Source organism: Hippocampus comes, unplaced genomic scaffold (genome assembly GCF_001891065.2).
Source record: "Hippocampus comes isolate QL1 unplaced genomic scaffold, H_comes_QL1_v1.1 scaffold85, whole genome shotgun sequence".
Taxonomy (NCBI): domain Eukaryota; kingdom Metazoa; phylum Chordata; class Actinopteri; order Syngnathiformes; family Syngnathidae; genus Hippocampus; species Hippocampus comes.
In genome coordinates this window covers 2,575,389-2,593,372 of record NW_017805540.1, presented here as the reverse complement: position 1 = coordinate 2,593,372, position 17,984 = coordinate 2,575,389, and the positions used below count along the sequence as shown (strand labels likewise).

Below are 17,984 nucleotides of genomic sequence, written 5' to 3'. Positions count from 1 at the left end.
AACAACAGTGGTGGGATGGTTAAGGTAACTCGCAGTAGAATCCAACCCTTGTTTTTTTAGGCCCCAAAACTTTACATTTTCAGGTTGTGCATACTTCTTTTTTTTTTCTCTCTCTCCCAAAAATTCTCTTGATTTGGTGTGTCAACCAAAACTTATTTTTTTGTGCAATGAATAATACAGTACAGCTCATTTCAAGTTAAAGGGGAAGTTTGTAATAAAGAAAAACAAAAAAAAAAACATCCCTCTTTAGCCATATTCCCACATGTTGCAACACTCTGCTGGAGAGTCAAGTTTGAGCAAAAAGCAATCTTAGGCTACCATTGTCTGTCCTATTAACGATCGACAAAACTAAACAAAATGATAATTGCGCCAAAGTCATTTAAGATCATATTACAACACATTCTTGGTGTACACACATTCATGCAGCTGCAGTTTGAAGTGATCAAATACTGCTATTGTGATTTCCCCCCACTAGAGGCTTCTGCTGCGCAGGTATCAAAACGACTTGCCTGGTGGCGGGGGGCAATTTTTCATTGAAGAAATGTTTTTGCTGCACGCACGGACCGAGGGCAGTTTCGTTTCTCTGTAAAGGCCACAATGTGGTGATGTTTGAGGTCTGGTAAATGAAGGTGATGCCACGCAAAGTAACGGCTGAGACACCCTACAAACAAGGTGGCTTCCTGCACAGGGGAAAGGGGAAACGCGTGGCCAATATGTGAAACAAAAACAAAAAAATTTCAGCGGGCGTTTTGTTTCCATAGTGAATCTTTCTCAGTTTATATTCTATGAAACAAACTAGTACAACTTAGTGTGGTCAATTTATATTTCACCGAAAAACATTGATGCGTTGTAATAATAGGCTAAAGATCAATGGCCGTACAGCATTTCTTGTTTCATGACTCGCTCTGTCATTCAGTGGAATGTTTTTACGTCAATAAATGGTGGTGTAGGTGGGGGATTACCATCTGTTTTTTTTTTAAGTTAAAAAATGTCAAGTACCTTAAATAGTCATAAAACTGTGAGTGATATGAACACAACTTCACCCAATTCCATTTCCATTCAAAATCATTGCAACAAATGGATTATGAGAAAACGGGGTTGCTGGTTAGCGCGCACGAGCCATTTTGAGAGTGATGTGGTTTTGAATGAGAAGGAAGTAAACACTGTTGAAACTCTTGAACCACCACAATAATACAGCACACAATACAACTTGTGACCAGAACAGGATTTCAACCGTATTTATGAATGATAACATAATACCATTCAGTTATTGTTAAAGAGAGGTTGTTGGAATCCAGAACAAACAATCGCTTCAATTTTAATGCAGTGGTGTAGCTCGACTAAGTCACAGGAAGCAAGACAGCTCCTCCCTGACCGAAGCCACAAAGTTAGTTTTTCTTCCCATTTGTATGGCCGCTAGTTTCAGGTTAAAGGGGAAACAGCAAGACGATTGTCACCTTTCCCAGCATCGCTGTTTTGAGCTCTGAGTGAGTGTTCTCAACTACGCTTTCAATGTCAGTGTTCAAAAGTATGGCATGGATGACTGACTTTGTGGGCCATATGGTCGCAGCAGAATGAATTCTGAAGTCTCCAAAACAATTTTGTGGGAAAATTTATAAACAAATGCATCCAAACTAAATCGGCAGAAGCTTCATCATGCAACAAGACATACTGCCGACTCAACAAAGGACTTCATTAGGGAGGGAAAATGGAAAGTTTTGCACTGGCCAAGTCAATCACCATACCTTAACACAGTCCTTAACCCTGGTGCGATATCCGGGGGGGAGGGCTACGTGCGACTCTGGGGAACATGCGTTTTTTTGCCGAAGAAAATAGAATAAAGTGTCATCGCACATCCTGAACGATAAGATACCTGACCGCCCCTAAAATTTTCTCAACGGATTTAGACGATTCACAAAAATGATCAATTTAAGAAATAAAACGGTGGATTTCCGCGGATCCGCGGAAAATTGCCATGTATGTTAACCCTGGTGCGATATCCGGGGGGGAGGGCTACGTGCGACTCTGGGGAACATGCGTTTTTTTGCCGAAGAAAATAGAATAAAGTGTCATCGCACATCCACTACAGCAGTTGGCAGTGGTGCCCTCATTGTCAGGAAGGATTCAAAGAAATGCAAGCTGGAATTCTCAACTTTCGTCTCACATTCATCTTTCACTCGCTAACCCAAAATGTCATCAGTACAAACACTCGGGAATTTGACCTTGTCGTTCCAATGCTATGAGAGGACTTGTACATATTTCTTCAAACAATTGCGTTATCCCTGTGTTTTTTTGTGAGGGGTTGTACATCCTGTGCACCTGCGGTAGCATTTCCTGTTCGAGTGCCCCAACCTCATAGCCTCGCTCGGAAACCGCATCCTTCACACACAGTCACAAACACTCATATAAGTAACACATAAAAAGACTCGGCTATGTGCAAGGGGTGCTGGGGGTGTGGGGGGGGCAGGGGGGTTTCGGTAGGTGATTCTCTGCATTCTATCATTTCAAGTTGTGAAAAAATGCTGCACTTGTATGTGTCACTCCTTGATGTGCGAGGGTCTATGGGAGGGGGAGGGGATTTGGACTTGTGTTCTGTTCCTGGTTGTGTTGATAAGTCTGCCAGTAGTCGTCATTGCTCTTCTGGTAATAGTTGGCCAATTTTCTGGCAAAAACTGGCTCCACCTAAAAGGAAATTACGTGTGAAATATGTTGGTTACCGCTGACTTTTATACGTACATAAGCAGGGGCCTTGAAAGGGGTAGTCGGGGTGCCAGTTTCCTGTCAGGGGGCCGTTTCAGTTTTTACAAAGTCCTCATGGGATGAATTTAAATTCATGAAAACATAGGATGTTGAAACTGAAGAAATGTTTTTCATGATACATGACAAGCGATTGTGGAATACTTGTTTTTATCGTCACAGTTCCCTTGACGTTATATCTGTATGTAGAATTGCATGGGGAGGGAGTGTTTGCCTGTTCCCGGGTTAACAAAGATTCTTTTAAAAATATGTTCAGTCACATATTACGCTTCACAGTACATTAACTAAAGTAGAAAAGGTAACATTTTAATTTCATATTTTGATGTTGAAGTTTGATATTGATAAGTCACCCAAAAAATACCACACAAATGTTTTTTTGGTTTTTTTTGCGCACCTCGATTGATATATTTCCATTTTATAACGATGGCCACAATTTGCCATTCAGCCAAAGCTTCAGAATAGAGAATGTTAATAAATCCATGAGCATGTTAATCATGTCAAAGCACATTGCTGTCAGAAGGCATACTGAAAATATTTTCGCAAACTGCTCATGTGATTTTGAATACATGCAAGTGATGTCGTGCGTGAGTACCTGAGCTGTGATCATCTTTCTTGGACGCTGTGGGTTGGGGTACTCGTCTCCAAAACAGAGAACCACTTGGTGTGGCGGTACACGTCGTCCATTACGGGCAAAATCTTGAAGCTCTGATTGAACCGACAAGAGGATATACATAGATCATTATAATGGTGGAAAGTAACTAAGTACAAATACATCATTATTGTACTTTAGTCGATTTTTCAATGATCTGCTTTACGATTAGATTTATTGCTATGAGGACAGGGAAAATCTGAAAGTTTCCCCCCCACGGCATGTTCCTTGTCAGACAATTTATCTGAAAGCAACTTGAGGGTTTGGTGACAATTTGGGGCGTGAAACTGCACAGAAAAACAATGTGTTGTCATTGTGGTCGACCACAAAAGGTGGGTGGCCCTACGATAAGAATGTGCTTGGCCTCAACACTGTCGGGGACATGAAATAAGCCTTCTCCATCTTCAGTCATCGGAAATATGTGCACTTTTCGCAAACAGCTGAAGGCCATAGGATGCGCTGTGGTCACCATTCCAATGGAAATTATTAAAAAATGGGCTTGCACTCAAAGTGTCGAACATATTCCGTATTTTACAAGAGGGTGTGTGTGGATATATATATATATGGACACACACACACACACACACACACACACACACACACACACACACACACACACACACTAACGCTTGGAATGTGTCCCCAAAAAATTAAACAAACACATTAACATCAACGTCTGATAATATTCAAAGCCAAACATGATAAAATTCTAAGATTAATCCCGAACGTGTGTCTTTTAACACTTGAAGCGGTGCACTTCCGCCCTCAGAAGGGCAAGATAATCTGCACGCAAAAAAACTAAAGCGTCATTACCTGAGTATTTGTAATGAGACGCAATTGAACCACCCTGGGAAGAAAAAAGACACGAAGCTCCCGTTTTGCTTTTCACGTGTGCCATAATCTTGCGACAAAACGCGACCGCTGAAAATTACGTCATCTACTTTGCACGCGGCCGCCGTTTAGCACGTTGTTAAATAAAGTAAGTTAACGTGAGCGCAGACGCTCTTCACGGGTGTCCTCGACGGTCGTCTCCGTCACACCTGATTCAAATGATCAAGATCGTTATCGGGCTTCTCGCAGCTTGCCGATCAGCTGACGAGAGGCAGCCAAATTCCCTGCGTCATCGTAATTTAAAGACGATGAGCCAAACATGTCAAAAATACATCTAAATAGAATGCATGCAGTTTGTATCACATCCAGAGAGATGTTTCCAATGTATTACTCTCATTATGATCCCTCGGAGGAAAAAAATCAAACTCACATTCTGCTGTAAAGTTGTCAGTTATAAAAATAATAATAATAATGATCAAAATGTTTCATGTTTTATGATGTCATCAAAATTTGCATATAATAAACTCGGTTTGCGATTTCCAATGATTCTAATAATCAAACTATTGATTATTTTGTCAATAAAATCAATCATTCAATTTGATTTTTGTCAACAGTTTTTCATTTCCCTTTACTAAAAAAAAACGGACACATTGTTCCAAATTGACGGTGCATAAAATGCACAGACACATATGAATTAAGATTGAGTCACAGATTTGCTCTGTGAGGTGTCAGAAAATTGGCAAAAATGTTGATCATTGTTTTCCAAAGTAAAAGCTAATGCTTGATTTTGATTCAACACAAAAATAATCAGTCTGCTATCCTGTAAGGCAGAAGTCTCCAACCAATGGCCCGGGGGCCAAAAACATGCAAGGCAGGTTTATGGAAGACTCTAAATTGTCCCTCGGTGTGATTGTGATTGCGAATTATTGTTCGTCTATGTGTGCCCACAATTGGCAGGCAACCAGTTCAGGGTCTACCCCGCCTACTCCCCAAAGACAGCTGGGATAGGTTCCAGCACGCCTGCAACCTTCGTGAGGATAAACGGATTACAAAATGGAAGATGGATGTTACATTAATAATAAGTGTACCAAAATCATCGTTTGAGTTTGCTTACCAATCAGAAATTGCTGGGTGTCAAACAATTTACATGGCAGCTCTTTCTCCAGCTTATTGGGTTTATCCACATTGGGAGCGAGGGGCCCCTCCCAGTAGACGCGTCCTTGGCAAAGGCGCCGGGCGTACAGGCCGTCACGCGTCATCCACAGCAGCACTCCCCGCTCCAGGATATCAGCAAGCCTCTCTGCACCCCGCCTTTGAGACTCGGGGAACGGCAACGGAAAGAGAACAATATCCGCCCCGCTGTGAAAATCTGGCAAGCAGGAGGATGAAGATGGCGGTGGCGAGGAGGAGGACGGAGGGGTGATGTGGCAACCTTCTGGGCTGCTGGTGGTCGCCTGCTTCACCAAAGATTCTCTGTAGAATAGGGACACATGCAGGCTACAATCTGGAGGAAAGAGACATGATGTCATGGGGCTTGTATGAGTCCCTGTTATGTGATGCCCAGGTGTCATGTTTCTCGACCTGCTATGATACTGCTGTAGTCCGTCATGGCCAAAGGTTGTTGGGGCTCTGACAAGTAGGGGCGCAAGGAGAACGGAAAGCCTGCGATGTGTCCGACAGAAGGACTATCAAATTGTTACAGTCCAGGCATTGTTGCACACCCATGTAGCGTGTTGGCTATATTTTACCGTTTTCTGAGGGCGGCTCAGGCCAAGCTCGGCTCATCGGTAAAGGGAAGTGACACTGAGCATACGGCAGCTCTCCATGCGATCCACAGTGATGTGCAGCAGCAACAACGGGGTATTGTTCTGCAGGTTTGTAATCCCTCCAGTCTCTTATCTCCTGTGGAAGCACGTGTGTTTGCATCTGCAGACGGATCATGAAATCTGTTTCCAACAGAGCAGAGGTTGATCTGAGGTTGAAGGCGCTCACCTGGCTGTTTGCTGTTGAGTATGAGGAGATCAAACCAAAAGATTGCGATGCATCCTCCATACTGACGCTCATCTTGGGTATTGTTACTGTACCTGGATTACATTTTGTGATGAGTGAGAGAGTGAATATGATTTTAATTTTGTTTTCAAAAATTGAAAGAAATATGCAAAAATATGCTAATAAACATTCCATACATGTATTCCATGGAAAAAAGATGGAAATTGTGTGTGTGTGTGGGGGGGGGGATGTGCTGAAATAGAAAAATAAATAAAACACTGAAAAACATAACATCTATGAATAGGCAAACCCACTGGTACTGAACTGTCGATATGCAGGGGTTGAATGTAGTTTGAATTTGTAATATCACCAATCACCACTAGATGGCAGACATGTGTTAGTTGTGTTCACACAAGATCTTGGCCTGCCCTATTTGACAGTGTGAGTAGGCCTAATATTTTTTGGGAGGTGGTGGGCGATGGGGGGGTGGGGGGGGGTACTTTGGAATGATACCCAGAAAAAACATCGTACCTCAATAATGTTAAAAATTTTGAGTGAGTTGATTTTTTTTTTTTTTTTTGTGCAAAAACATTTAAAAAATGAGTTCTTGGACTTGGTGGCTCGTTCATTAGTTTTGTGCCATCCTTGAATGGTCATTTCTATTTAAGAGAACATTTTGCACAGGAAAAAAATGACAGAATGTGGTTAATTTGTTGTTTGGGTGAGTATAGTGGACATTTCATACATGCCTTGAAAAATCAAAGACATCATCATCATCTGTATGGTGTTAGTTGTGTTGGTCATCTGGTGTACAGTGTACATCAATAAAAGGTTTTGCAGGCCCCAAATATGTTGAACCGTTGAGCTAATACTTCTCAACATTTACATGGCAGCTTACGTTTTGCTTCTCATTCCGTTCTGCAAGTGTGCTGAAATGCTGTGACAGAATTAGTTATGCTTAATTGCTTGACTGCACTTGGTAGCTGAAGCGCTCATAGAACAAAACAAAACCAAAAAAAAAAAAGCACTATGCCCTTTTTGGTGCAGGCTTCAACTTCCTTTGTGCTTCCTGCCTCGTCGGAGTCGGTTGTCAGCTTTCACGTTACCTCTCTTTGCCGCTTCTGGAATGATCCTGTAGACTTTGTAAGGGTCGGAGATGTCCAGCTGGGTTCGGTGCGTCAGCTCATCAAAGTCGTTGCTCTTGTTGAGGGCGCAGCGAAGTCTGGTTTTCCACGTGGTGTGATCTGGCTTGTCCACGCCTTCTTTATATTTCCCCTTGAACAAAGCCCACGCCTGGAACATTCACCGAATAAGCCAGTTTCCACGTTCCTCCATACCAAACATACATACCCAAAATGTAGGCGGTGAACAATGACTTTTCCTGAAAACATTGATAGAAATCAGATGTGTGACCTTGAAGAGCGCAGCATCCTCCTCTCTGTTGTAGTCCTGCTTGCCCGCATGCTTCCAAGGAATCCTGAAGATGGTTTTCTCATGGTTTTCCCAAACCAGGCCAGGGTATTGCCTGCTGTTGATCTGATCGATCAGCCACTGCCTGAGTTTGCCATTGCAACAGCCCGTTGCCGGGCCGTTGTCCTCCACCAGGCTCATCTCTGTGGGAGGCAATTGAAGCAGAAAAGCAGGTTGCAGTATGACTTATATATATATTTTTTTGCACTCTTCTGTAGCTTCTGTACTTGAGTACATGAATATTTTTGGAAACAGAATGTGGGTATCTGTGCAGGTGATCCATATAAGGATTGTTTAGCCTTGATGGGGCATTCGATCTTAAGTGCAAGACGCAAATTAGAAATGCAGTTTATTGCCGGGAACTAAAATGCTAATTCTTGCCATCACATCAACATTCACGACATTGCACGTGAACTAATCGTAGAAACACAAGAGACAAGAATTAAAAGTTCAATATGACACCTCACCACTTTTTTTTTAACCTCTGTTGTACAATGAGTGACATTCATCATTGTGGGATCGATACTTTGGCCCATCTATGCCATGCCGTGTTTTCTGTAGTCATCCTTGTAGCTGTTTTATATTTGCACACTTCTGTTGTTAATCAATATTCCAACTCATATTGGTGAATGCCCTATGAGCTACTATATAACTGCTGCTATAACCAACAGCCCCATTTTGGACACTGACCCTGAGCGTGGAAACTCCTGCTCCAGAGCCATACTCGCATCTACAAGATTCAATTCAACCAGATGAGGAATGCTGTGTATTCTGTCACTTTTGCTATGATTAAGATATGATGCAGTGTATCCTCAAAGAGGTCTACAATATAGTTTTTGTCATTTTTTGACATTTACATGCACCTGAACCAATAAGAAAAACATAATAGGCAAACATTTATTTTTTAACTAATGTGACAATCAACGACCCAAAAATAATCCTCACAAGACCCACTTTGGGCCACGACAGAGTTTGTGAACGTCAGCTTTTGAGATCAAGAAGGTTCAATTAAATCCATCCAAGCCGTACTGTGTACTTTGTCACTTTGATACACACATCAACATCACATCTAACATGCCTGCAATAGTTTGGCTCATTGACCACAAAACAAGCAATTTAAAACCCATAATATGATCAGATATTGGAAGTACAAAAGGGATATTGAAGCTCATTTATCCTCTCATTATACGAAGGGGGGAATACAGAAAACCATGAGATGTGGCTTACCTTTAGCCAGAATAGTTGCCTGACTGCAAGGACTCTCCCGTAGTGTCTGACTCTTCAGTCTTCTCATTTGTTGATTGGCTGCAGTGAGCAGGGAGGAGCCTGACATGCCAAGATCTTCTTGGTGCCATGCTTCAGCACAAGGCCCCCCCACTCAAGAGTCCAACGCTGTGGGGATTCCCTTCAATGGAATTTTTGACTGTATGGACACAAACGTCAGCAGAGCAATACAACTCCAGTCACAAATATTTTATTTTACAGATCTGAGGGGTCACTTGTGCTCAAATTTAATACAATTCCTTTTTTTTTTAAATGGAGCGTGACAAAGAAACACTGTCTTGATGTTGTTGTTGTTGTGGCCACACATGATCTCTCATGCACATCAGAAAACAGGAAGACATTCAGTCAGTCAGAAAAGCACCCCTATAATGTAAATGGACTGTTTTTATTATTTCTCAATTTGAAATCGGAGTGACATTGTACAAAAAAAAAAAACAAAACAAAACAAAAAAAAAAAAAACAGCGGAAGCGTAGCGCAACCTATAAATTAGGACGTCAATCAATGGTAAAACAAGTTCTTGGTGTTTGTGCGAGCAGTCCAGCATTTCAGACTTATGCGGTGCTTTCTCAGCTTGATGGTGGCCGTGGCTGCAAATGATGTCAGAGAGATCCCTGTGAGCTCGATTCCAAGTTTTCCACTTGGTCACCTTTGGCTTTAGAAGAATCAAGCAGCTCCATAATATCTGCTTCATCGTTGAACTTGGTATCCTTATATTCCCTCTGGAGCCATTTCCTGAACTAGAAGAAGCAACATTTTTTAAATTAAAGCAAAACCACTTTTTTTTTTTTTTTTTTAATAAAGAACAACCTGAAAGAGGCCATCTGATGCAATCTTAAGCTTTCCACAGTTAAATGATTACATATTACCTTAAGCACAATGACGATCTAATTTGTTCCGAAATATGAGTTATTTTGGAGGATGTTTAAGTAAGACGCCTGGTTCACTAAAAGCCCGCCTCTCCCCATGCGGCTGTCGGACACCTTTCATGATGTCGTTTTAAAGCTGGTTGCTACGTGCAGCGGCCAGGAAACAGTAATGAACAGTTGTTATTACTCGGCAGACTCGTCCCGCTTCTCCGTTGGTCCCAAACAGCCCCACAACACACACCACAACGAGCTCACTGTCCTTTTGGTTGCCCCTCCAAGTCAACGGTTCGTTGTCTTTCCTCTGGATATAATTTAATCTGCATTTGGTTCAGTTTTCAAGTTTTTTTTTAAAAACATGACTTAGGCCATTATTTTAGGAGGGTGATGACATGGTCTGTGAATAAAAAAAGCATGGAACTGGATATCTTCCAATTGAAAACAGGTCTCTTCCAAATGTGGATGAAAATCAGATACATGAGTGCACCAATTTACTGAAGAGTTATTCATAATTGTTTTATAAGTTAAGAATCATCTCTTTTTTTTTTGTTGCTTTTTTTGCTCCTGTGGTTGAGAGGAAAGAAATTTCATCTGCTCTGTATGTTGCACATCGAGCACATTTGACAATAAAGTTGACTTGACTTGCGAGCCAAAATTTTAAATACAAGCGGGCATCAGATACATCGCCACTAGATGCAGCGGCAAATGCCACAACAGCAGGCCGGCATGCCATGTCTCACTCACATCTCACTCAGATCAATTTATAGATACATTGAGTTACTGCATATCCAGCCCAAAATTGCAACCTAACTCACTTCATGAACATGAGTCGTCTCGAACTCCTGCAGCTGGCGCTGAAATCCCAAATTGGGCCCAGCGCTGGGCCGGACCACTCTCACTGCAGCCAGAGCTTCCTTCCAGCCCAGTCCGGTCACTGTCATGATGTAGGCGACCACCAGAGTGACGCTGCGGGACACCCCTGCCAGACTGCACAGGAAAGGGGGATGAGCACACATGATGTTGAACGTTTCTCATACGCTCAATTTAATTTCAGAAGCCTAAAAAAATACCCAAAGGTAAAACACATCCTGTTATGTAAATATGAGTAGCCCTGTTAGTTCTATATTATTCCATATAGAGTATTCTGTTATTAAGATTACATGGAGACACTTGATGCAGCGTGTAGGATATACTGAACAACAACACTTTGTCATACTGAGAGAATATCCTGTGTCACCAAATTATCCATCCCACCATTTTCCGATCCGCTTATCCTCACAAGGGTCACGGGGGGTGCTGGAGCCTATCGCAGCCGTCTTCGGGCAGTAGGCGGAGGACACCCTGAACCAGTTGCCAGCCAGAGACGAACAACCATCCACGCTCACACTCACACCTCGGGACAATTTAGAGTGTTCAATGAGCCTGCCATGCATGTTTTTGGAATGTGGGAGGAAACCGGAGTACCCGGAGAAAACCCACGCAGACCCCATGCAAACTCCACACAGGGAGGCCGGAGCTGGAATTGAACCCAGTCCCTCTGCATTGTGAGGTTGACGCGCTAACCACTGGACCAGTGGGCCGCCCGCACTAAATTTGACGATCATAATATTAGAAACCTTTCCCAGTGTGATACAATTTCTACACCACTGAAATTATTCATTCAGTGAAATGTTGTGACCATCCATCCATTTTCTATAGTGCTTTTCGCCTTAAAATGACAGGTGAGCCAGAACTGCTGACTTTGAGCAAGAAGCGAGATAAACCCTGTTCTTCTTGTGACCAGTAAGTGCAAATTTAGAAGGGCCCGAGACTTTAATCTTTAGTATTTGTTTAACTTGACAACAGAGAGAAAAATCTCTCTTTTCCAAGATGTTGGGCAAATAAATCAGGTAGGTCAATCAATCATTTGGGCCCCATCTATTCGCTTTGGCACACAACCTTGTCACAGAAGCACAATTATTCATTTTACTGTCTTCTTCTGGGAAGTTCAAGAAGATATTCCTTATTATGCAGCACTTGACACATGCCCAGTACTTGCTACTCTAAATGAGGAGCACGTTTGTTTAAACACGGAGAGAATACTTGGCTCCTGTTTCAGTTGCATGTACAAGCAAAGTGCCAGTCTATAGTTGCGACACATTGACGATATGACATCACTGTTTCTGTCTCACCAGTGAACCAGGCAGCCTTCTCCTTTCAGCCGTGACTCATGCATGAACATGATGCTCTGTTTAAAGTGTTGAGTCCTGTGAAGGTCGACAACAAAAAAAGAAAATCTCACGACATGTTTCTGTATTGCATTTGGGGGGGGGGGGGGCACAATTTTGGACGTGCTTGCTGGAGAGGAACATTTGGCAGTGGAGGTGTTGGGTGTGTTTTTTTGCACCTGGAGGGCCGAGATGGGGCTGCGCTGGGATTAGAGTCAGATTTCACAGTTTACATTTCAAACACGGCTTGGAGGCAAATGGGGCAGTCAAGGGTTACAAGAGTATTAGTGTTTGTGTGTGTGTGTGTGTGTGTGTGTGTGTGTGTGTGTGTGTGTGTGTGTGTGTGTGTGTGTCCTGTAAATGCATGACTTCATACATGGCATGTGAAACGGGTGCATATAAATAGCGCCGAAAGAGAGCAGAGAGACTTCCTTCCCAACTTCAGGGGGACATATGAAAGAAAAATGACTTTTTAATGGCCTACACACAATTAGTAATTTCAACAACCAATTCAATCTTTTGGTTTCTGTCTCTCTATGTACATTCCTGTGACCGAGCCCGACTGCATTTGCGCCCCACTGCTACGCAGGAAAGAGGATCTTTTCAGTAACACCCTCATCCAAACTGAGTTTCCCTGCTCGTGACAGGATCCGCAAGATTGGCCAGAACCAAAGTCACTATAAAGCGATGGTGAGAATGTGACCCTGGTCTACCCTGTTTGAAACATTATCAGGCAATGACACAATCACACTGAAACACACACACACGCACGCACGCACGCACGCACACACACACACACTCACACACACACAAACACACACACACACACACAAACACACACACACACACACACGAAAAACTCCCCTGTTCACTTTTTTTGTCCTCGGGCCAAAGCAATAAAAGCAGTAGTAGTAGTAGTAGTAGTAGTAGTAGTAGTCAGAGATGGGCACTTTACCCAATTTTGCCGGTCCGTCCTCTGTCCGCAACCTCGGTACCCTTCCGTCTGTTATTAATACAATAATTGTCCTCCGTCCGCATCTGTCCTCGTAATTTTAAAGCGCTTATGATTGCGTACATGCTTGAAGCATAGTGTTGTGTTGTGCTTTGTGATGCTTTCCATTTCAAACGGCCGCCATCTTGTGGCATCTATAACACGATTACAAATCTTTTTTTTGGAGGGCGTCAATTATGAGTGGATTTTGGCAGCAGGGGTTAGCTGTTAAATTGTGGGGAAAAATGCCAAACATACCTCCCGAATGCCAAATGCAGACACACGAAACAAATACCTTTATTCATGTTTCCTCATGCATCCATCCTTAAAGCCCAAATGTGGCCAAAGTACATCGTGTGCTTGTGGAGGCATATCATTTACACATTTAGCTTGAAGAAACACAACCTGTCACCCACACTGCCGCACCGGAACGGGAAACAAAACTGTCCTTTTTCTCGTTGTCATTTATTATTGAGCACTGTGTGTGTGTTTGTGTGTGTATGGAACTTACAGGTTTTCTGTGGGCAGGTCGGCCGCTGAAATGCACAGATAGGTCATCTCCTGGGGGACAGAGCGTACTAGGTGTTTAATTAGCACAGCGACAATTAGGATCAAGGAGGAAATGCTAATGATCCACACTGGCTGCAGCATCAGGAGCCGCCTACATGCACACAGTAAATAAAGCAAACATTTGCAGGCATTCTGTATCTCAGTCTGCCGCGGTCAAGGGCTGTACTTATAAAAGCTCGGGTGGCCATTGCAACTTCCTGAACAACCTGACAGACTGGAAGGTGCACTCCTGTTTAAAGGGTCAAACAGCCCTAGTTTCTGGAACTACAATGTTCAGTTTGGAGAGTGCTACCAGGTCACTAGAACATTTTCGTAGTGGTAACTGCATAATAACACAAAAATGTCAAATCAAAACACCAGTATGGTGGGACTAGGAATTTTTTGACGACTCTTATGTGTTTGAACCAGTGTCATGTTTTGTCTAAATATAGTTCCACGGTCAAAAGAAGATATTGCTCACGGGGTCATACTCTCGAAAAGTTCAGGAACCTTTGGGGCGGGGCTTACAGTGTTGAACATTGATTGAATGACTGTTAATTGATGCCTTTTAACCTATTTATGGTTTGCTCTTCACTAAGTGACCTATTTGTGTTTTTTGTGCTCCATCTCTATTGCCCCAAGATACAACAAGACATAGCCAAAATGCATGCATAGAGGAACGTACTAATTGTTGTCAAGAGAGTATGAAGAAGTGAACCTTGACTATGTTGTTTGTCCAGGAGGAGCTAAGTATAGACAGGGATGATATCGGGAGTTATGGAGAGGCTTCACAGCATGTGTGTGTTTGTGCTCAGCTGAGTGGTTTATTAAAAACGATCACGCTAACAATCAGATGGAGGCCTAATTATTGAAATGTGAAAGAACCAGTTTGATTAAAAGGAACAAAAGAACAGCTAGAGATATATGGAAGTCGAAACACTGTATGAAATGCTTTCACATTACACAAAAGATTTGTTGACAAGATGTAAGAATTCCAAGATGCACATTTACGTGTGGTTTTGGAAGGTTAATGTATAGTTGGTGTTTACAGTAGATATGGGTTGGCATGCTTCCATTTTTGGAAAAGCAGGCGATAGTACTGGCACTAAAACTAATCAATCTTATGCAAGTGGGAGTAAGCAGCATTGAATGAGCATTGATTATGAATAAGAACCTCCAATAAGCTTACTTAAAAGATCCTGAACAGTCAGTCATATTCCAGGTAAGCACTCACAAACATAATTGACTTTGATAATGCTGTAACTGTTGGCAACAATTAGCCTACCTGGGACAGCTGACTCAAGAGGAAATTCAAAACAGAACCGGCTCCATTAATCAACATTGAGGGAGTAAAACTGGTCAAAAATAAGTTTCGGCATGTAAGTATACTAAACAACTCAGGAGACTCTCCATCAGCGTGTCAAACACTTAGGGCACAAAATCGGACTTTAAATACTACAATTATGTAAGGTACAAAAATGGTCCAACACAGAGGGGTGCACAAATTTGGCTCAAAAATATCTTCCCGCATTGTTCTACTGACCTATGAAAATTGTGATTATCAATGCACAAAATACAGACCATGACGCTTGTGTAAATTGTAGTTGTCCTGAGACAAAATATATCTGGAGCTGCAATAAAATAGATTCCAAAGTAATCATTTAAAATACTAAATAGCACTTGAACACTACTCTTGTCCCTCCCATTGGATGACCAACTCACATATAGCCACATATAGTTAATGGGCCGGAACCACCCTTTGGTTGGCGGAAAATAGATACCTGGAGGATGGGTGCCGCTGTGTCATGGATGGACAAGATGTGGGTGATGTTGTTCTTGGCTAACTGCTCTCGGTCTCTGGCATCTGACATGAACACATCATCAAAGAATATACATAAAATGTCACACGCACAAGAGATTTGCAGCAAGACCCACCTCTAAAATTTCCCAAATACAAGTAAGGCAGGACCTGAAGGGGAAAGAGAGGTGCAAAGCATAGTGAACGGCAGCATCACAACAGCAGAGTGGACAGTTGCTTAATACTGTAGCTGATAACATAGCAAAACCATAGGCAACGGCTTCATGGACAAACACATGTTGAATGTTACGTTTTCCAACAAGCATCAATCAGAATATGTGCCCAAACTGTTTACAGTACTGTATTAAGAAGGCGTTGCCTTTACACTTGAACGTCCTGGTAACTTGTCACCTCAAGTGCGAGGAGCACTCACCTTATTGATTCCATTTCCCATGTTGAAGGAAGGCGGCTTGAAACAAAAACCAGGTCCGACAGTGTTTACTTATGGACGCTTGACGGCTTCCCAGAAACAACGCAAATTGGTCACATACTCACGATAGAACGTGTATGTGTGTCTGAACCAGACGGTTGACTCCAGCTTCACAGCTCCCCGCAGTGCATCTTGGGAATTGTAGTTCGGAGTCAAAAACAGGAAAAAGTTCCCTTGCAATAGATCGATCGATAGATAGATAGATGGTCTCTTTTTAAAAAAATACTTTATCTATATTACACAGACGTGGCATTTGCTCGGGAATGCAGACTTATACAACATACACATTTGATTTATAAAGTATGTCTTTCATGTTCATGGTGTCATTATTTAGTTCCGTTCTCATTGTGTTTCTATAGAGCGATATGTAAGACACAAAGCGAAGATTGTAGTTGTATTTGCCTGACTGATATTGTGAATACGAGCTTCTAGGGCACACACGCATCATTCAAAACATTAACAGTACCACTGCACCGCAGAAGCTAACATGAAGCTCTGCAAGATGAAAAGAAATCACTACAATTTAAAGAGCACATGTATTCATAAAAACTGGAACCTCACAGTGTTCTTCCCACACGATGATAGAACTTGGTGATTAGTATTGATCATTATTGATTTAGTGAAGGAAGAGATTGTGGCACAGTTCACTAGATAGTATATATCGATTTAATGGGGTGTTTTATGGGCATAAATTGTGATTATTTGTGGTGTTTTTAAGGGAGTAAAGGCGCCGTAACTAGGTTGAAACCCTAAACAAAATAGAGGACACAATATATAAATATTTTACCTGATGTAAGAGACGACTGCCGCCTTTAGATGGCGACATTTCCACATGAATAAGCAACATCTTGAACAGAAGAAATAAAACCAAAGCTATGGAGTAAATTGCCGCAGCACTGTATGCAGGAGAAATTCCACCAGCGTTATATGTCCAATAGTAGGAAGTAACTAAGTAGAAACGCGTATTTGCTTTACTTTAATGGATGTTTCAGGTATCTGTTGAGTATTTATTTTTTGACAGCTTTTTAATTGTGGGAAAGTGGGTGAGAGTTCTGCTCACGCCCTGAGCACTTGACAGTTCCTGGTTGAAAAAAACACCGGTGTGCTGGAGCAATCTCACTTCTCAGCTGGCTAGGGATGGCGCCTCACCGGGGGAAAGGGTTCTAAAGCCCAGTCAGAAATCTGTGTCGCCCCTCTAGCAAGTTATTTTCTCAGTCCCACTATGTATCAGTCAAGCCCTCCTTAGCCCCGGGAGAGAAAAAAAATTCATGGAACTGTGCCTGCAGCTGTCTCTGAGTGCTTTTTCCTCTTCTTTCTCAAGCTAAAGGTGTTGATATTGTGAGCCCATTTTGAAGATATGGACGAGAGATCAAGATCGAGAGGGAACTTATGTTTCTTTCGTGTGTTATTTCTTTATAATGAAATATATTGTAATGCCCTTCAGTAGCGGAGAGAAGGATGCACGCAGTCGCTGATACAATTCATCGTTTTTAATAAACAAAATAAGCAATAAACACACGCATTCATAGGAGTTGCAGTTAGCCACAACTCACGCCCATGCGCTCCACACTCAGACTAACTGCCAGAGCCAATATTCCCCCAACCTGGCTCCTCCACTTTCGATTACGTCACACCATACAAGAAACAGATATTACACTTATTTTCACTTGCTTTCATACTGCATAGATAGCTAGATAGATATATGGATCATAAAATGTAAATGATAGCCATAACATGTAAATATAACTTACAGTAATTTGGGGGGTGGAGCGGAGTAATTGCATTTCCATTGATTTCAATGGGAAACGTTACTCGATCGATGACAGAGTCACGGTACGCATTAGTGATGGGAATTCCGGCTCTTTTTAGAGAGCCGGTTCTTTTGGCTCGGCTCACTAAAAAGAGCCGGCTCTTTCGGCTCCCAAATGGCTCCTCAGTTTTTTTGTTGCTTAAATTAGTTTACTCCCAAAAATAATGTAAAATTATGTGTAAAATGAATTACGAATGTAAAAAATATACAGTATATCAAATATTTATTATTTATATGGCTTTATATTCTTCTGAACATACTCAACATGGCGTACAACATGGAGTGCTACAAAAAA

General features: G+C 42.1%; 2 protein-coding genes across 5 annotated transcripts; both read right to left on the bottom strand.

The window, feature by feature from the left end:
- Nucleotides 1-2,157: 2,157 nt before the first annotated feature.
- On the bottom strand, nt 2,158-9,176 carry irf4a (interferon regulatory factor 4a). 2 transcript variants are annotated; one of them, XM_019879188.1, is made up of 9 exons: nt 8,924-9,176; nt 7,640-7,839; nt 7,333-7,519; nt 6,230-6,321; nt 5,986-6,139; nt 5,819-5,899; nt 5,352-5,741; nt 3,350-3,462; nt 2,158-2,682 (listed from the first exon to the last, which is right to left on the bottom strand). In XM_019879188.1, exons 1-9 carry the CDS (start codon nt 9,027-9,029, stop codon nt 2,560-2,562), a joined length of 1,446 nt encoding a protein of 481 aa, XP_019734747.1. In that variant the 5' UTR covers nt 9,030-9,176; the 3' UTR covers nt 2,158-2,559. The 2 variants fall into 2 exon arrangements, with proteins under 2 accessions (XP_019734747.1, XP_019734746.1); XM_019879187.1 differs by having other exon boundaries at nt 5,986-6,163; nt 8,924-9,175.
- A 170-nt stretch (nt 9,177-9,346) lies between these two features.
- Nucleotides 9,347-16,047, bottom strand: dusp22b (dual specificity phosphatase 22b). 3 transcript variants are annotated; one of them, XM_019879190.1, is made up of 8 exons: nt 15,945-16,047; nt 15,823-15,858; nt 15,527-15,560; nt 15,373-15,455; nt 13,554-13,603; nt 12,016-12,090; nt 10,660-10,831; nt 9,347-9,718 (listed from the first exon to the last, which is right to left on the bottom strand). In XM_019879190.1, the coding sequence occupies exons 2-8, from the start codon at nt 15,841-15,843 to the stop codon at nt 9,581-9,583; spliced, it is 573 nt and encodes a 190-aa protein (XP_019734749.1). In that variant the 5' UTR covers nt 15,844-15,858; nt 15,945-16,047; the 3' UTR covers nt 9,347-9,580. The 3 variants fall into 3 exon arrangements, with proteins under 3 accessions (XP_019734749.1, XP_019734750.1, XP_019734748.1); XM_019879191.1 differs by having other exon boundaries at nt 15,941-16,029; XM_019879189.1 differs by lacking the exon at nt 15,945-16,047 and having other exon boundaries at nt 15,823-15,938.
- Nucleotides 16,048-17,984: the final 1,937 nt, after the last annotated feature.